General features: G+C 41.3%; 1 protein-coding gene across 1 annotated transcript in view; it reads right to left on the bottom strand.

Annotated features, from left to right (window-relative positions):
* The window catches only part of SMPD3 (sphingomyelin phosphodiesterase 3), a 101966-nt gene that overhangs the window by 16296 nt on the left and 64750 nt on the right, over positions 1 to 20920 (bottom strand). The window contains exons 2-3 of the mRNA XM_033069521.1: positions 16486 to 18108; positions 4997 to 5072 (exon numbers count right to left, since the gene is read on the bottom strand). Coding sequence (XP_032925412.1) covers positions 4997 to 5072; positions 16486 to 17817 — 1408 coding nt within the window. The 5' untranslated portion in view covers positions 17818 to 18108. The remainder of the gene's footprint in view (positions 1 to 4996; positions 5073 to 16485; positions 18109 to 20920) is intronic.

Raw genomic sequence — 20920 nt, 5'->3', positions numbered from 1 at the left:
ATATAAAAGCAGATGTGTTTCCCAGATCTATGCCCTAACCTACAGTTTCTAATTACTTGTACCTCAGGTTGCCATTGTTCCCTACTCACACAGCTTGACACTCTTGGGGAAGCCCCTGCTATGACAGCACAAGAAAGCCCCACGGTGAAGATGGAGCTAAACAAAAGCACAGGAAATAGGTCACGTGGAATAAATAGAGCCTGGAGCAGGTGGCACTCGCCACAAAAGGTGTGCGTGACTAACAGATCCTGCTTGGCTAAAGATGGGGAGAAATCACAGATCCATGGAATGCAGGAGCTTGTGAAAGGCACCTCTGCAGATCATCCAGTGCCAAGCAGGGATCACCCACAGCAGGTTGCTCAGGACCATATCCAGCCAGGTTTTGAAAATTTCTGTAGTTTGCGAGTCCATAACCTCTGGGTAGCCTGTTCTGATGCTTTGTCATCCTTGCATAAAAACCATTTTCCTGTGTTTAAGTTTCAGTTTGTGCCCAGTGCCTCTTGTCCCATCACTGCACCCTAGTGAGGAGAGGCTGCCTCCACATTCCTCACCCTCCCATCAGGATTTACACTTGGACAGGAACTTTCTCCTCCTGAAGCTGCCCCAGCTTTCTCATTCCTGGTGAAGCTCATTCAAATTCATGGACTATCCTTCTTTTGCAGCATCTGAATCTTCCTCTCCTGTCTCCTGTACTTTTTCTGACCTGCCATTGTTTCCTCATAAGATAACTTTTAAGCACAGTGCTTGTTGACAAGAATGCAGTAAAATCTCGTTTCCCACAAAGTCCCAATTACATAAATTGCTTCATTTTCTGTGATGTGCTTTTGCATTCCTGAATGGACAGGGATTTTTTTACTCATTTTCTGTGAATTATCCATCTGGCATGGCTTCACTAAATGAGAAATAAAATAACAGGGCCATTACCACACAGGCATAAAACTCAGGCAGCAACCTGTCCCAGATCAGCATGAAAAATACAGCAAACCCATTTAACTGAAACACAAAAAGATGAAATTCCAACAGAAAAACCTTGAAAAAAACAAGACACACACAGCCAAAATGATGTGTCTGATAAGATGCATTGTTGTCACTATAAAAGCATTAACTGCACAGTGACATACATCTCTCTCTGGGGATGCTGAGCCTTTGTAACAGCCCTGTACAGCTTTTAACCTCAGGGCTCGACAGGTAAACAGCAGCCTTGCAGCTCTGGGAACATGACTTTCATCTGTCTTTAGCCAAGTGTGGACTTGTGGCAGCCCAGCATCCCTGACTATCCCCACTAGAGGTCATGGAAGTAATTGCTCTTCAGGGCACCACGGGGAGCAGGGCCATACTCCAGCTGCATTTCCAGGACACAAGATGGGATCTCTCTAATGAATCCCTCTCATGAGTGACTTGAATGTTATTGTTTTCTGAGATTGGTATTATCCAGCTCCCTGCAGCTTTCAGCAGGTACTGCATGTGTCCACATGCAAAAGTTCCTACTCAGACCCAAGTCTCAGCAGCTCCCAATGATCAATAACTTTGGAGATGAAGATTAGTGAGCTCATCAGACACCCAAGGAGAAGAGAAGCCAAAATTGCATCCAGCACATCAGGGGAACACACACTTCAGTAAATATTAACAGAAGAGAACTAGGTAGCAACTCCCAACAAAGGTTCAACTTCTCAAACATTCAGATAGAGTCAGTGATCTGACTGCCACCAGGGATTAGCCAAAGAATACAGATTTGTGCTAATTGCTCTTTTCTTCAGTAACTGGCCTGGAAAAATGCACATAATTGTGTTGCAATGGGTTCCTGCAGCCAGCATTTCTGAATTCTCTGAAAGCTCTTTTCAGCTTCAAATATTGCAGAAGGATGAAAGGATAATAGGGGAAACTTCAGCCAGCATAAATAAATACTTCACCTTTGTTCATTGCAGAATAATCATACTTGCCCTTTCCATTCACTTTGAAAACACTGGAGTGAAACCCTGGCTTCAGTTAGAACTCAGGCAAGTCTTATACACTGACTGTTCTGTCCTGTTCTGAGAGACACTGCAAGGAGCACTGTGGCTGTAGGACAAAGCAGACAGACCTAGACACAGGAAATTAAAAGATCTAGTGGAGGCAGTGCAGTATGGGATATACTGGCAGGAAGCTTGGGGGAGAAGAGCAAAAAAATCTTACAAAGTGTAGGATGTAAAGCCTAATCACAAGCAAAAATTGTTTTCAAGTCACAAACCAAAGGTTGCAGTCCAGCTGTGAGACAGGCTGTGTCCCACCTGACTGTGCACACCCCTGCACTTGTAACACTTCATCCAGGGTAGACTGAGGAAGTAAAATAAACCAAAGTAAGAAAGAGCCACCTAAAAACCCAAAGCCAAGTGCAGCTGGGGTAGCACAGCTGGAGGAGGGGGAAGGACAGGCTGCCCTGCTGGGGTACACAGGCTCTGCTGCCACAGGAACATCTGTGGAGTCACTGCCTAGGGATGCTCTGCACTGCAGCTACTCCTCATTGCACCACCACAATTTCAAACACCCAGAGAGCTTTCTCAGAGCTCAGTTCTGCCTCAGCTCTGTGTGGGCTCGGGAGCCTGAAGCTGGGCTGGAGAAGGGTGTGCTCCCAGAGCTGGGCTGGAGAAAGGTGTGCTCCCAGAGCTGGGCTGCCAGTGGCTGCACTCACAGAATGCAGAACAGGGATGTGAGACAGGGATGTGAGACAGGGATGTGAGACAGGGATGTGAGCAGGGATGTGAGCAGGGATGTGAACAGGGATGTGAGCAGGGATGTGAGCAGGGATGTGAGCAGGGATGTAAGCAGGGATGTGAATGATGTGAGCAGGGATGTGAGACAGGGATGTGAGCAGGGATGTGAGCAGGGATGTGAACAGGGATGTGAACAGGGATGTGAGACAGGGATGTGAGCAGGGATGTGAGACAGGGATATGAACAGGGATGTGAATGATGTGAACAGGGATGTGAGACAGGGCTGTGAACAGGGATGTGAGCAGGGATGTGAGCAGGGATGTGAACAGGGATGTGAGACAGGGATGTGAGCAGGGATATGAACAGGGATGTGAGCAGGGATGTGAGCAGGGATATGAACAGGGATGTGAAACAGATCCAGGCTGCATCACTTCAATGGGGTTGGAGTAGCTTGGGGCTTACTCTGTACTGGTGGCTTGTGGGGTGTCTGAGAGCTGTGACTCAATGGGACTCAGGGTGTGGGTGGATTCAAGGCACCAAACCTGCCCAGAACATTCATCACTGACTAATCAACAGACATAAAAGAACCATGTAAAATTAACAGCCCCATGGAAAATAATTACATCAAATCTCAATTAAATATCCCTTCATTTGTCACTGAAATGCAACTATTTCCACAGTGGAAATAAAGAACTTCTTCATAGCAGCAACCAGTACCAGGCAGAGACCTGAGAGGAAAAGCTACATCTAATTCTGAAGTTTCTTGACAAAGTTGAGTGTCAGGTCTGAACAAATATTGATTGCTCAGAGCAGAATTGAGCCAGCACATACCTTGAGAAAAGCATTAGTAGCTGGTCCCTGATCATAAGCAGTTGGATCATTTCACTCTATAATTCTGTAAGTATCAGAACTGTCAAGTGTAAGTTTATGTATCCTAGAAGGGAAACCAGGTTAAACTCAGCCAAGATGATTTCAATGACTGACCTTTCAAACACTGCTTGTTTTTATAGATACACATCTTTACATTGTTAAATTGGAGTTTTGGATAATTTGTTTAACACAAGAATGTTATGAATCAAATGAAGCAAATCAGAAAGCACAGCTCTGCCAAACTTACTAACTTTAGTTTTCCATTTCATTACATAAACAAATACGATATGTCTAGGGACAGATTCTTAAATCTTTGTCTGCTCTATTTGAATGTAGTTTGAACCAGATAAGCCTAAAAATACGAAGCAGGAAAATAAAAGGTTGTGGTTTACCCTTGAACAAACTTTAGGCTGACTTTGACCATAGAACATTACTTCCCCTCTCTTCTTCCCTGCCCCCTCTTCCTCTTTAATAGTTTAGGGATTTCACACTATGATTATCAAGGACTAGCTGAGAATACATGACCAGGTAGTAAAAAGGAATAGGACTAGAAACAAAACCCAAAAAACTGAACTAAACTGGAACAGCGATAAATCTCAGCAATCCCACAGCACATTACCGTAAGTTAAAAATAGAAAAGCAGAGAAGGAAGGAAGAAGAAACTTTTACATTGTTAAAAAGGAGCTGAAAAATTCATTAATCTTTTTTAGAACCTTGCAGTGTCTCTGATGGATGTGAGGGCTGGCAGTGTTGCTCCCAGTCTGTGTGTGGCTGAGGAGGCTCACAGCTCACAGCTCCCCCATCCCCAGGGCTGTCCTGCTCCAGCAGCAGCAGCACAACAATCACAGCACAGTAAATAAATGAGGGGGATCCAACCCAGAGCTGATCACACTCCAAGTAAAGTAGTTTTACTTTTCTAACTACACCTACTCTAAGCACAGAACTGCTTTTAAACATGTGACCAAGAGAATTTTCCAGTGAGTTAACTTGCTAGTCATTTATGGATGAAATCTGTGGGCCAAATTCAGAGAATTTTGGCTTTTCCCACCAGAAATTAGCAATTAGAATTACTGTTCCAACATGTATCTTCTGATTATCCCCCATTTATGTACAAAGAAATTTCTGTTTCTATGCTGATACTCACTGTATGGGTTGTTAAATGCTGTTGAGTAACAATGGCAGTAATGTACTTCTAAAATACCAATATTTGGTTAAAAGGGAGCAAAGAGAAGTCCCCAAGGGATTGTTTTTGTGTGTGACCTCTAATAATTACTCTGAGACTGAAGATGTGAAGGGCTGATACTCATCTACCCTTTGCAGCACATGCTGCACCTCACTGTCAGAAACACAGGAGGGACAACACCATCACTTTGTGCACAAAAATATCACCAGGCCTGGAAATAGTGACAAACAAAGATATGATTGTAGGGCAGTACCTGCAATAGCTTGCAAGTGAGTGCAGGAAATGTATCCCACAATTCTTTGGTCCTGAGGTGTACTTCCCACTTGCACCTGGAAGGGAAGAAATGAAAAGGTGATTAATGGAAAAGCTCATACAACTCTACTTCCAAGCCCATCTGTGCAGCGTTTTTAACCATTCTTTCCAGCCTACTCCATTTTAGAACCAGAAAAAAACCACACTGAGGCATCTAGGGAAAAGGATTAAATATGAAATAAATATTGGGTTTGATCATGCCTTCTCCATTCCACAGTAAGTTTTGGATTTTGATGGATTTTTTACATTCCTCTGCAGAGGTGTTGGGGGCCTTGGTGTGCCTCAGCAGTGTTTGCATCCTTCAGCCCACAGCAGCATCCCCTGTCAAGCAGACTAAAAACATTATGTGGAATCCTGTTCTTACACACAGAAGAGGAAAGGCTCCCAGGGAAGCTGGGATGTAGTGTAATTCCTCATCTATATCTTAAGCTGCAATCCTTTAAAAATGTACTTGCAGGTAGACACACAAGCAATTTAAAATCGAGTTCTGGTTTAGGTTTTCAACTCTATTGAGAATCTTGGCAGTTCAAAATTTAGCTGCAAATCAAAATTCCCAGTGATAAGTGGGCAAGTTTTGGATTGTGGCAAGAAACTAGTTTGAGTGTATGGTTTTCTTGTTGTCAGTTTATGTGGCATCACTGTATGAATTAAAGAAAAAGCCCACAAAGGAAAGCTGTACCCAGGGCTCAGAAAACACCACCACAGATGAATCTACTTCACAAGGCTAGGCTCAAATTTTATCTGACACCTCTAAATAACAAGCAGAGCTCCATTTCATATGGACACAGTTTTGTCAGCTTGGTTGGTTTTCTTGTTTTTCAGCTATTCAAGAACCATCTGATTAATTTTATAACTGAAAAGACAGCTTTGCAGTAAGTGAATTTAGAAGTCATTTGTACCTAACAATGCCTTGTTAACTTTGAGGGTTTGTGCCAGCCAGGGGAGTAGGTAATAAACAACTGGCATCATTCTGTCCTCAGTCTGTTCAGTCCTTTTTTAGACAGTTCTACAAATGGATATTGATGGTGTCCTTATTGCTGTTCCCATTCAGCTAAGCTGCTTCAGGGAGGCAGGGGGAGACAAACACAGGCAATCCCTGGTGCATCCACCCTCAGGAGATTCTCCTGAGCTCCCAGGAGTGCAGCAGTGCCAGAGGATGGGGAGCTGTGCTGTTGGGGACTGCAGGAGCTGCCCTGCACAGACCTCTCCCTCCTCCCTGAGGATGCCTGAGCATCTCAGGGGCACTGCTGAATCACAGGGAGCTTCTCCCCAGCTCTTTTATGCAGCACATGCTATCCCAGTAGAAAAGTGGAAAACAGTTCATTCCCTCTACTGTCCAGGGCAGGCATGTGAATGAACCATATTTTCCAAACTCAGTAATTCAAAATCAGGGCTTCTCTTCAATGCTATTAAAACCCCCCCTAAACTATAAAAAGTCTCCACTTGTTTGCAAGTGTGCAGTGTTTCCTGCAGCAGAGGGCAAGTGTGGATGTTACACACTTTTCAACCTCATCCACCATCACCTCTCTGGAAGGAAAATACTGCACATAAAGTGTTCTGCCTTACAGCAGGAATGTGCTGCTTATAATCCCCTTATTGACAAAAGCAGATGGAATCATTCCAGTGTTTTTATTCAAAAAGTATACAAGATTTAAGTGCAAAAGCTGTACAACCAAACATAAAATATAGCTCACTGAGAAGAAGAGTCATCTCGAACTGGCTTTAGAATTTCCTCTGCAGCTTTAATGGAGTGCCTGACAAAGTCTTGTACTCCTCAACCAACTTGTGCATAGGATCACACTAATTTCCATTAATCATGAATAAATGTGCATTGTTCAGTGTCCTGTGTGCACAGATCTGTGCTGAAATGGACTTGGGATCTTTTGCTCTCAAAGAATTGTCAGAAATGGCCCAGGATGAAAATGAGGGGGCTGAGGTGCCCCAGGGATGGTGCCCCAGGGCTCTGCTGGCACACACAGTCCATGGGGAAAGGAGAGGGGCTTTCATAAACACTCTGCTAGTTAACAAAAAAATAAAGCTGAAAAGCAAGAGCTGAAGACATTTACATAATTAGAATTTCTTTGGAAAGTGCCAGCATGGAAGTGCATCCAGAGCAGCTTTTCTCCCATATTTCACATTTCCTCCAGCTTTTTTGACTTTTAGGGGTTTGTAGTTTCTTTGGACAGGCAGTACTGATGGCAACCACTAAACTGAGTATATTGGGTGTGTAATCATAATGGAGGCAAATATTTGTGACAACAACTGAGAGAGTAAATAAATACCTTTGCATCCTCCTAGACAGTTCCCAGCTACAGCAGACACTACTGTACTAAATACCATCTGAAGTAAAACAGTAAGAAAAATCTATTTATTCAGTCTAATTTGGTATTTCACAGATGGACAAGGACTGTGGGCTGTGCAGACAGGAAACCTACTTGACCTCTGAAATACTGCAAGCCCTATAATTTGACATAAAACCATCCTTTTGTGTGGCCAAGCACTGCAGCTATTTCAGACTGCTGCATTTTCCAGCCTGTGCTGATGGTGGTGGCTGGGGCAGCCACGTGGCAGGAGGACAAGCTGAGCCTTCAGCTCAGCCTCCAACGTGGACCTTGGCAGCAAAGCTCTGCTTCCACCACACCAAGTCAGCACTTCACAAATATCATTTTAGAAACATCTACAGCCACATTTACAAAGAAAATATATGTAAATAAATAAGCCAGGCTGGCTCTGTCACCATAAGCCTGACTTAAGCTCACCTCAGCTGCTCTTGTGTGTCAATAACACATTTATTGAATCACCCTGCTGTAGGGATTTCCTTCAGGTACTGCTTTCTAAAAATCATCATACAGTCTTGGTTGTGCCATGAACCATTCCTCTTTGTGAATGGAAATGTACAGGAAGATAATATCTAAATATAAATGTTTTAAAACATTTATTTTAAAATGATTACAGGAGGAAAAAGGTGTGTGATAACCTGTTAAACAATAGTGTTATCTAGAGGTAAAATTAAAAATGACAGAACCCATTTTTGTTTTAATAAAATGTCCAGTTATAATTTTCACATAAAAAGTTAGTACTTTTCATAATTATGCTGAAATATGCAATATATATTCCAATTCTCACTAGATTTGCAATAATCAAATTAGTCAGACATTGAGAAGCTAAGAGTGGATTCAGGTCCCTGTTACACCCACTGACCATTACATTTTGTTTGCTCTTGGCAGGGGAGCATGAAAAGCTCATTACAGATGGGAAAGAGACTTTTTCCCTTAAGGGAGAAATCCTGCTAAGGGTGTGTTTGGAATCCAAAATACCGGTTTCTGCTGCTGCATATTTATATTTGTCCCCTACCTGTAAATGAAATAAATAAGTGCAAAACTGACCGCTCTGAATTTTTGTTTTCCAAGTACTGGCTGTGTCAAGCACACAAAAGTACTTGACATCAAGTACTTTTTATTAAAAGATTTCATCTCAATGCCACAGCACATTAGTACAATCTGTTGGAGAGCCCATGCTGGGACTGTGCTGTGCAGGACTGGGGATATTCCTAGAATTGTTTTGCAAAAGCTTGTCCTACATGACTGAGGAGTGCTTTGCCCTCCACTGAGATTGGTATCAGGTAATAAATGGCTCATGAGACAAATCATGCCAACAAGGTTATGGCAGAAAGATTCATGTTGAGTAGCAAGAAGTGAAATTTTAGAGCTGCAGCAAGGGAAAATAACTTTAAATTTAATCACAGTGCTTGCTGTCATGGGAATTTCCTGGGATAACTGGAAAATCTTGCACATCTCATGTTTCCCATATGCTAGCATAGTAAGTATACCAAGCTGCAAACTTGACAGATAGCTTTTCTCTTAAGAGTTTATATTTACACACATCTGTTCCAGCAGTGCTAAACAATTCTCTCACATCTGGATGTCAAGAAAAGCATCAACAGATACTTAAACAAAACCCATGAGAATGCTACTTCAGTACTGGGGTATTTCTTTACCACTTGAAAAACAGCTTCAGACTTGTTGTGTTAGTAAATCAGCAGGTACTTTGAAGGAAATGCTCTTTAATGATTAAAAATTTGAATTGTGCATGAGAAATCTCACTTGATTAAAGAACCAATCTAAGAGTCTCAAATACTGACTAATAATGTGTACACAAAACCAAGACATTTGTTATGAGGAGAACTTAACCTTTAGTGACATTTTCTAGAAGCTTCACATTGCCAGGAGGGAACCATCCAAAAATATCCAAAATAAAATAGTTTCTTAAATGTGTACCCTCCAAAACAAAGGATTTATTTACATACAAGTCCATGTATATGCCCCTGCAGGATTTGCATCAGGGGAAGCAAATTCTGGTGTGCAAACCAGAGAAGAGTTAAATTTTTGGCATACTCATGGAAAAAGTTCTTCACAAAATCTGTGACCCCAGAATCATCATGTGGCCAATAAAGCTAGAGCTGGGAAAGGTGAAAATAACCTGCCTGTAGCACTGAGACTCCTCCAGGTAAATTGGGATCCACACAGCCTAGCTCCAGCTTCAGTCAGTGCAGTTTAATCACATCTTGGGCTGTAAATGAGCAAAACCATCCATTTCATCCACTTAGGTGACCATGGAGGTGTCAGTTTTGTCACTGAATTAAATGTGGACCACAGCACTGCTCCCTGCATTGCTCTTCTGAAGAGGATAAGTGTACAGAGCTCTACAGGAGATGAATTCACAGCCATGACAGGAACCACACTAATGATGCTCAGAATGGGGAAAAAAAACCTAACCAGGCTGAAAACACCTCTGTGTGCTCTGGGGGCAAAAATCCTCTCTCCTTAGAAACAAAAGTAAAGAATATCATCTGCACAGGAGCCTTGAGTAACTCTTTGTGCTGGAAATAAAACATCTCGAGAGTAAGTGCAGGGCACAGAAACAGAATTACACTTGATGTGACAGTGACTTACTCCCACAGAAATATTCATCCCACCATATGTAGCCAATACTGTTTAGGTTCAAGGGAAGCTCCCTTGAAGAGAGCCTGAGATTCAGCTGAATTTCAGTGGCTGAGGCAGGAGCACATGCCCAAGGAGGTATTTCCACACACCCTGCAGGGCTGTGCTCTCAGATGTGCTGGTTACAGGCTCTGCCCTCCCCATCTCCTCTGCAGTGGGGATGGCATTATGTAACCCAATGCAATTATAATGACTTCACAGTGAGGAAGGGAAAAGAAAGAAATGGAAATACAAATTGTTTTCTTTCCAGTACAACATTTCTGTAATCTTCCAAATTGTATCCACTGCTCCTGGACTTTTTTCCCATTTCAGCAAATTTCTAATACAAGCAGGAGAGTCAGCATTAAGAACCTAACTGGAACAGCCAAACTGTGTCCCAGTCCTCATTCCTGTTACTGTTAAGAGAAGATGCCAAGGAAAACTTGCAGCTGCTCCCATTCCCACCTCAAACATTCCTGTCCCACAGAGATGACTTAGATTAGTCATAACTCTGAAGAAAGATGTATTTTTGGTTAGCTTAGACATGGTGCAAAAAGCTCTGTCTTATTTTCTGTCCTTTAACAGCTCTGCCTTTGCCTTCAGAAATATGCAGCAACTTCTAAAGAAGACACATTAGTTAAATCCCTAATTTATTATAACAAACATGTTATTTAAGTATATTAAAGAAGCTTAAAATGTTACAGAAGTCAGCTCAAAATTGTGTGGTGCTCTGCAATTCTAGCTACATTTGCACTTGATTATTTCAGAATCCTATTTTTTTCCACCTGCCATGTGCAACAATTACTGTTCCATGAACTCAAAGAATTTGTTATTTGGCAAATCTTCATTAAGCTTATATATGAGGGAAAGTGGCTGTGAATTGGTGCCACAAATAAAGGGCTCTTCCTCTTCCAAAGAGGATAAAGCCCACAACTCACATTTTCTCAAATCTGTATTTCATTCTGCACAACAGTTTTTATTTATCCCCATCAATGAAGGGGGAAAAGACTGTGATTAATAACATTAGTTATATCAAAGTGAAGGAACATGGTACAGTGCCATGGTAGAGTTTTTTCTTTTTTTGTTCTTTTTAAAAAAAGTCTCAGTTTATTGGACTCCATCCAATCCCTGCATTAACATTTTACAGCTGAAACTCAGCATGTGGAAAATGTTTAGGTTACCCTCCTGCCTTAAATGGCACAGCTTTAGTCATCTAAACAAATTCATGAGCAGCACCAGACATTTCTTTTATACATCTTGGGATAACTGTAGGTACTGGACAGCTGATCAAGGACAAGGAAATCTAAGCACTGAAAACTCTAGGTGTTCCCTAACTGGGGTCAGAAATCTGCCATTCCCCTTTTCTGTGCACTCCTGAGGTCCAAAATCTTCCCCTCAACCCAGCAGCTGCCCCTTCACTCCCAGGCACAGCACACAGGACAGCAAAGGCAGCTAAAATCCCCCAGGTGAAATGCATCTGCATCAGAAATACCCAAAAGGAGAATCACAGAGGTTAATTCAGGGGACCCTCCTTTTCTCACACAAAGCAGGCTCCTCGAGAGGGGAAAACAGTAAAAATTGTGCTTCAAAACAGTTTTGCAATCAGAGCTGCTGCTCCTTCTACCATCTGTTACCACCATATCAGCTCTTTGGAAAACAAGTTGAGCTCTGCACACAAAGCAAAGGTTGCTAGGTTTCCTTTAAGCAATGAATAATAACAAGTTCTCTGCACAATTACTGTACTCCCTGAGAACAGCCTTCATTTTCAGAGAATTTGAAAAGTAAATCTGGTAATAACCTTAGGAATTAATATTAATTAAACACAACTTCTTCCAGAAATACAGCTAAATCCACAAGACATTCTTTTTCCTTTTGATTTTGAAGAATACTATTAACTGTTCAAACTTCCCACATCAGACCATAGTTTTGCATTATGTTCACATGCTGTGTTTAACTTAGAATTCCTATTTTTTCTGAAATCTACTCTTTTGGCAGATGCCAAAACCCAGAATAATTTCCTGCTAGGAGCAGTAAGAAGAATAGCCTTCTACACACCATACTTCTGTATTTCCCAGTTGGGAAGAAGAAGCCTCCAAAACCTCTCTCTCAATCAACAACCTATTTGAAAATGATGCCTCCTTCACTCACCTCCCTACTCTGAGTGTGCATCTACTTCTCTTGGATAGCTTAGATTTACATTACTGTTACAACTATTACAATTTAAGGATAAGAGAGGTGAAATTTGTCAGCAAAACTGAGTTTTTATTAGATTGCTACACCTGGAAAAATATGCACAAGCTCACCAGGTCAAGTTAAGGATGCTTTCCAGTTTTGCTGCACTACTGTCCAAAACTGACACAGCATCCCTGGCACAGCACAGCCAAGGTTCCACTCTAGATCCTCTGTCTGAAGAGGGCCATTGACATTTTGAATCCTTCTAGTAAATTACTGACTGGTGATGCATTACACAATTTCTGCTCAGCACTCATTGACACCTTTGAAATTTGATTTGTAAATCAACATCCAGTTTCTGAGAAGGATGTGTATTTTATAACAAACTCCCTTTAAACCCATCAAAACTCTGGTGCATTAACATCATGTGTGTGTCAAAGCTGCAGCTGCAGAGGAGCTGAGGCCACTGAAATCTGCAGCATGTTCCAGACAGAGCAGTCCAAGCCAGATTTCCAGTGCCAGTCACAGCACAGTGGCTGTGCCCCCTTCCCAGCAGCAGCAGGGACAGTGGGAGCTCCAAAACCTACAGAGTGACTCCAGAGCTCTCCTCCTCGGCATTTTAAATTAATGTGAAATGCCATGCCAGAACAGAGTCACAGCAGGGTGTCCCAAGGGCCCAGACTGCCCAAGTATGAAAATGGATTGGCTGATTTATGTATTTGCTAACTTCTCCTCTGAGTCTTCAGTGGCAACTAGGAACTATGGTCTAACACCTCAGACATGAAGCTGTCACTTGGATGTGACATTTCCCTCCTTCATCTATGCTACTTTTTTCTGTGACCGTGTTTCTCCTACATCCCAGTGAGACCCTCGGATAGGAGACAAAAACACTGGTGGAGTTTGAAGAGTTCCAAGTGCCACATGCAAATTAGTCCTCCAGCTTTGCAGAAAATGGGCTTCACACAATGGCTCCTCACATCTACATCATCTTCATATCTTCATCCTGGCCTGGAAAGCATCAGCCCCTACAGGTGGAAAAACCAATCTGATCTCTGCCAGGAAAATGTCAGCAGCAGCACCTTTTGTGGCAGACATCCTCAGGAAGAGAACACAGGCAGACTTTCTTTGCACAGGTCTCCAGATAGCTGCTGGGTAGCACGAAACTGTGCTAAAAGCCTCTGTAATTTACTTCCAACTTGGCTCCTTGGTTGTGACACCCTAGGTGTTAAGCCACAATCAAATCACTTTACCTTCCTGTACTTTAGTTTCTCCTTCTATTAAGCAGATATTGACCTTTCTTCATTATGCACTCTGAGACGTAGGAATGAAAAGCAGTAGGTAAGAGCTGATTGTTATTACAGCTACTAATAATAATCCTTGAGCTCTGTAAGTCTCTCAGGTAAAATAATTTTGTATGACTAAGCAAATCTCTCAAATCCTTCCAAATCTCTACCTGAACTTTACAATCTAGATAGTGAAGACAGGGCAGGGAAGACGAGGGCAATGGAAAATAATTTCTTATTCACTGGAAACAGAACCCATTCTAGAATGAAAAAATGTGCAAAACACTTGTACCAGGGATCTGTTTTGTGTCAGAGTCCCCCAAAGCAGTTTTGTCATTTTCAAATTATTTCAACTTTCTTTAAATATTTAGTTCTGAGACCTTTACTTTATCTCCCTAACAGTTCTATTTGTAGTAAGGAGACAATCATACTTATTATACAACAATCAGATTATTTCTCTGAATGTTCTTCTGAATTTTGATGTTGGGTGTTTCTTAAGGTTCAGAATAATTGGAATAAAGGCTTCATCCTCCCTATGAGTGAAAACATAACCGGCTTTATCTATATTCTCAAAACATATGAGCCTTCTCCCCTCAGTTGCTTTGCACAACTTTTGTTATTTAACCAACACAAAGAGCAACTGCTCCTCTACTCAGAGATAGAAGCTGGGCAAGGGGAACAGTCTTTGCAAGTATCCTTCCAAAACAAAACTCAGTTCATGTTTTCTAATTCAGAAATGGGAACACTGCATTCCACAGGAGCCAGGAACTTAAAAACCCAGGGTTTGCATAGGACAGAGGCTCAACTCCATGTCCCTATGGAGTGGGAAGCATTAGGACAGTGCTGCTCTGCAAGGCTCTCTTACTTTCCTTAAAACCTGACAAACTCTAATGTAAGACTGGCTGGTGTTACAGACATTCATAATTCTGTAAGGCCAGTAAAGTCCCACCTGGAAGTGGGGAGATCAGCTGTCCATGGGGATGGCAGAGTGCTGGCCAGAACAACACCTGCCACCCTGCCACCCTCTGCCAGCCTCCAGCTGCCCCCGTGGAACTGCTCCAGCTTCTGGGGTTACTGCACTGACTCTCACTGACTGCAGAAACAATCCAGGCTTTTACTCACTGTGGTTTTTGTGTCTGGAGCCCACACCCACCCAGCTGCTGACTAAGCACCACATCAAGAAAAACAGCTAAAACCTCTAAGCCTACTTTGTTTCAAAGACAAAATTAAATAATTATTCCTACTCTGTGTTGTTGCTGTCATCAAAGAAATGACGTATGTACAATCGGTCATTTAATGTACAGTTGAGATAGAATGAAAAAATATTTTAGGTATGAAGAAAAGTTTATCAGAATGACACAAACAGGAGGAAAACCAGGCTTATGGCAGGGCAGAATACTGTTATATTCAAAAAAATGGAGTCATCTTTGGAACTTCGTAATAATTGGCCTCTATTCCCTGCTCAACTGTAACATTATTTAACAACTTGGATCCATAATTAAGTTCATCATCCCAGTGGAATCTTGAAAAGAGGCTTAATTTTCTGCAAGAGAAATGGAGACATTGCAGCCTGCCTAGCAGGGTGCAAATCAATGACTCAGCAATGGGCAGTTAAAAACAGATTGGTTTTAATCTCTTAATCCATGATATATGCATATGTTCAAGGGTAGTCTTTGTGACCCCTGAAATATTTATACTGCACAAGATCTATGTTCATTTTTTGCTTGCAGCAATTTGTGATGAAAAAATAAATTGTTGCTGTTTGTAAACAAATAAGAGTGCAACATAGAGAGGTTAGAAAGAGTTTTTGGAAACCTATATTCAGATAGGCTTTTGTTTATGTCAATGTACATGAAATACTGAACTATTTTCAGGATCAAAAATCTAATATTTGAGGGTTTTTTACACAAGTCACAGAATCAGAAGTTTATGCTTCAGTTAAAAACTACAAATGGAGTACAAAGCCTCTCACTGATCCTTATTCACAATCTATATTCTTAATAGCTGTTAATGGCTTTTGTGGAGGACTTGTGACTAGAAAGTTCATATAGTTTAAGCATCTGATGTACTTTGCCAATATTAGAGAAGAAGTTCAGGATTTAGTTCGTGAAATCCATTCCAAACTGGGACTAAATTACAAATCTGGGACATTTTTAGATCTTTCTAGGTTTGGGTCTACAGACTTGGATCTCTGGCAAAAATTTTTGTTCTGAATTAATCCCAAATTAGGAAAGCCTACTTTCCAGTTTAGAAAGAGCACAGCCAGAAACTCCCAAGAATTAAGCAGGAACAGCCACTAGGTCTTGGAAAAGCAAATCATTGCATGCAGACTTTCATTTCTGCTTTTCATGATTTACAGATACACAACCCCAGGCTTCCTGTTCTCTCTACCATTAGTTAATTTAAGTAAACTGTGTTAATAACACAAAAAAAGCTCTGTGCTCCCCGGTGTCCCAGGCACGTTTGTCTTGTTTGTTCTTCTTCATATCTCTCCTTACTAATTCTTTTGCAAGCAAGAGAGTGGAGCAGCCATATATTTCACAGCAATTCTTTTAGTTTTATTATACTGACATTTAGACTTTTGATTGTCTTTTGATTGCCAGACAAACACACAATGTGTGCAAGCTGGTTTCCAACAGTAATGCCCACTGAACTGCACTCACGTTATGAGGTTTAGAGTTTATGCATTTCATTACAGAGATTTCTGTAAAGAAAGAAACTAAAATATCATGAAAACCACGTCAAATTTTGATCTTGAAATTATACTTGAGTTCTACCTCCTAGAGTCCCTCATTATTTCAGACACATCCATCATTTTAACACAGTATTCAGGCTACAAATCCCATAAAGATTATATCTATAACCCATTAGGTTACATCAGGAAATCTAAATCTGAATACTGCCTCTGTTGAGGCCTAAAGAAATGAGAAAATCATGTGCCTTTATAACTTGCACATATACAGAGTCAAGACTGAGAGCATCAGAAAGGCTCTTACCTTGAGAAACAAGGCTCCCTTGGAAGCCAAGGAGTCCATTCCTCTTCCATTGGGGTAACAGTGATAGGCAGCATCCATAACAGGATAGCGGCTGGCAAAAAGTAGACCACTGTTCACAAACTTAAAGCTACAGCAGCCATGGCAGCTGTAGACCCCAACATCATAGACGATGTATTCAAAATAGTGATGGAGCTGCTCTTTCAACTTCTCCGCAGCTCTTTTGTCAAACACTTCCTGCAAGCACAGAAAGTCCAGGTTGGCAGGGAAGAAAGCAGAGATCTCATGATCAAAGGTCTCATCTGTGTGTTTCTTTTTCCGCACTGAAGTCTTCTTCATGATTGAGGCTTTGTAGAGGAGCTTGTTGTTGACAGTGCTTTGGTCCACTGTACCATCTCCAACACGGACTTTGACTAGGGACTCTCGTGAGGCAGAGCAGCTGTCTAAACTCCCAGAATCTCCTTCCTTCTGTTTGTGGTTTGGTGTTTTTGCGATCTCTGCATCGCCTTCCAGCGAGGGCTCTGCTGGGGCACTGGCGCGAGCCTGGCCGTTGGCGGTGTCTGTTTCTGTGTCTGACATGTGGCCGTTCTCCTCTCCATTGATACGGACAATGCAAGTGTTTTCTTCTCCCTCGTGTGGCTCTCCACTTCCACCTTTATCTTCTCTGCTCTCCTCGCCGTTGCTCAAGCCACAGTTGTCTCCTTTGTACTCCATGGATGTTGTCCTTTTGATGCCAGCATTAACAGTACGGTTGTCCCCAGCCTGGGGGGAGACCAGGCTGCTGAAGCTGGCTGCGCTGATGGATGTGTTGGTAGGAGAGTCTATGTAGATTTTAATCTGCGGCCTGCTCGCCCCATTTCGGATCCTCCGGCCGATCTCCTTAGCCCTGGCCTGCGTATTGAAAACGTTATTAAATCTTGCCAGGGAATCGGGCAGCAGGCAAACGTTGGCACTGCCAAAGCAGAAGCTTTTCCCACTGCCTGCAGCCTTCCATTCCGTGAGCAGGGCGGCTCCATTGGCGTGGCTCTTGTCTTTCAGTCTGGAGTAGATGTAGGGCCTTCTGGCTGACTGCAGAGGGGACCAGAGCAAGAAGCCAATCAGGGCGAAAGGGAGAGAGGCCACCAAGAGAGCCAGGTAGATGGGAGTGGTGATAATGATGCAGAGTGCATGGAAATAGCAGGGGTCATCTGCCCTTTGACGTTTTTCATAGGTGGTTGGAACAAAAGAGCCCACGAGCCTGTCTGCTAGCCAGTAACATGGGAAAATCAGGCCCCAGGAAAAAGAATGCAGAACTGACAGAAAGCTGTTGGGAAATGGAGAAGTGTATAAAACCATTGCAACTTAATTATGACAACACTTCAGGGCCTACTACATGATGTCACTGTGTTAAGCATCCATAAGAACACTGGGAGAGGGCTGGGGAAAAAAGGTCCGGTCAGGAGTTTGGGGTTTTTTTCCCAGTGAGAGTCAATAACAAAACTTTAAGAGCACCATTTCACTGTGTTGGAGTAAAAATGAAACAAGGCCACTGTTTTTGTCTGGCTTTTTGGCATCTGTATTTGTCAAAGGATGTCATTGTTCACTGGGGGCTGCCATAATGAAACTCTCCAGAGGCAAAGCAGAAATCTGCAGAGACAAAAGACAAAACATATTGGAAGTTTATATAATACTTATTGGAAGTTTAAAGCAGGTTGAGTTTTTCTCACGATTAAAGGCTTATTACATATACTGTATTTAGATGGAAATTGGAAAGGATCAAGGGATGATTTGGGGTTTTTTTGTTTTGTTTCAATTATTAGCTCAGCATAACTTTACCAAGCTTATGCAACATGTTTGAGTTCAATGAAATAAGGGACAAGTCAAGTGCCAAATAACAAATGCTTGGCATTTACTCATTGCCAAAGGCATTTTGGGATGTTGATAATAGGGGGGAGCCTGGCAGATTTGTTTTCCTGAATGATTATTAGGATTTTTCAGTAAAAATGCTCAAAAGTGGCTCTGGCAGCTACATATCAGATAGTAAAAAAATAACCTAAAACCTATCCAATTATGTAATTACCATTAGAAAGGAAAAAACTCCAAAGAAGTTATTCTGTTCTACTGGGTGCTTAAAATGCTTTATAAAAGCCTTATTTACATAATCACTCAGCAGACCAGAAAGATTCTTGTTTACAGCAGTGCCAAGGGTAAACAGAACATTGTGTTTGGGATCTGTGAAGTGAGCACAGACTGCAAACCTAATATTCCAACTTTCAGACTGACAACCTTCCCAGTGAAAGGTGTAGTAGTTTTACAGAATATATGGTATAATATAATATAACGACTTTTACAATTTGAAAATAACACACCAGAAGAAAAGGCAAAAGCACAATGGATCCATTAAAAATTGCCTAATTAGGTCTTTAATAGGTGTTTTCTTGATTATATGATGACAGGATGTTACAGCTCCCTGGGGAACACGAAACCAAGTGACAGATTTGTAGATAGAGCAGTCAATGCCTGCTTGGTGATGTGCTGAAGTTAAAAAAAAAAAAAAAACAATTAAAAAAAACAATTCAATACAACTCTTGCCAGTTCTGTTATGGACTGCAGTATCAATAATCTGCAAGATAAATCTACAAGATAAAGCTGTCCAGTAAACCATGAAACACCCAACTAAAACAGTTTCACAAAAGGAATTATCCAGATTGTGGGGACATACTATGTAAAAGGAATTCATGCTTACTGTAGATCCAACATATTATCATGTATTTGTATAAATGGAAGAAAAATTAAAGCAATCACAAATCTTTTCATGGGATAAGATTGCACAGCACATGTCATGAAACAGATTGGCTAGGACTGAGGTTTGTTTTAACAACTTTTAGCAAGAATGTGGCTCTTTGTAAACACTGAAGGCTGGATGGTGGTTCAAGGCCACACTGGTGACTCCTACACTTCCTCTGTCTTAAAAAGAGAAGCTTTCAAAATCAGGAGAGTTTTTGAGCAGGTGCCAGCTGCATTCCTCACTGCCAGCCTGCTGAAGTGAGGAAGCAATAAGGAGTACACACTTGTATTGCATGCATTTTATTCCATGAATTCCAATAGAATTCCCACAACGCATGACACAGAAGTACAGAAACTCTGGTACCACAGCAAGTTTTAAAATATAATAGCTGGACAAAAAGGAGAGGAAATCACTAGCTCAATGTCCTTTAAATTGTTGCATACTGCAGACAGAAGACATAGGCACATCAAGGTCCTAATTAAAAACCCCCTTCTTGCAAGAAAATTATTATCCTGACTTACTGAACTTACAGATGAAAGCATTCACAAAACTTGCCAAAGGTCTGTTACAGACTCACTGGCACGCACACAAACAGGAACTAACTTTCCTACTCCTTACTAGAAAATCCTATGGACGCTGGTGCCTCAAAGCCACCCAAAAAAAGAGAATTAAGAGGGTCATGAGAGACAGATTTTATCTCAACAAGATCTTAAAGGGTGAGGGAAGGCACCATGTGAGTCAACAGGAACTTGGAAAACCTGACGTCAGTAACATCTCTCCTAATGCAAAGGTTTAGATGGAGCCTAAAGCTAAAGTGCCTAATTCCTTGTGATGAAGGGTATTACTTGGTAATCCAATGCTTTATTCAGAGGGTTTGAGAGATTAAGGGAGAATTTAAGATATTGCAGTGAAACAGATATTTTTGTATGCTACAAAGACGTAAACTGCAGCCTTGTTTGGTGGGGTTTATTACTTTGTGAGTGTTTGAAGGCTAAAAATAGACTTTATTTAATTTTTTTTATGGCGGCAGTGTAGAACATCTCAACTTTAGTGATAACAAGACATCAGGCAGAAAGGTTTCAAAGATTTTTATGATTATAATTATGCCCAGAAGTATGATAGAGACATCATAGATCAAAAGAGATGTTTCTAACTCCAGCACTGCTTGCAAACTAAATAAAGGACAATAGAAGTCAACAAGTGATAAGAGAAACAGAAAAAGCCAACAAATCTTGCAATAATAAGGTTATGAGAACAGTCTAGAAATGGTCAGAAAAGTTAACTTCCTTCTGCTTAGAAACTAAAATACACTTTCAATTTCAGACAACTAAAATTTCTTCAAAGGTGTCTGTAATATCAACTGTATTTTTAAAACTATAAGTAAATCACAGGCAGAACAGTTGTTTATTTAAAAACAGAATAAAACTGCTAAAGTAACTGATTTGGAAAGTTACCCTATGGGTAACTTCACTTCATAGTTTACATATATTCATTAAAACTAATGTTTCTTCAATCCTGACAGTTGGTCTCCAGTGAAAATTGTAGCAATATTTATCTAAAAAGAATTCTAGAAAAGCAGTTTATTTAAGCTGTGGTTTTTCATTGCCTGGATTTCCTTACTGTCACTGTAATTTGAATCAGAGAGAACAATCTTACAGAAATGGTCCCACT

The sequence above is a fragment of the Catharus ustulatus genome, chromosome 11 (assembly GCF_009819885.2).
Source record: "Catharus ustulatus isolate bCatUst1 chromosome 11, bCatUst1.pri.v2, whole genome shotgun sequence".
NCBI lineage: Eukaryota > Metazoa > Chordata > Aves > Passeriformes > Turdidae > Catharus > Catharus ustulatus.
Note: the sequence above shows the minus strand (reverse complement) of the source record. Positions and strands in the feature narration are given on the sequence as shown.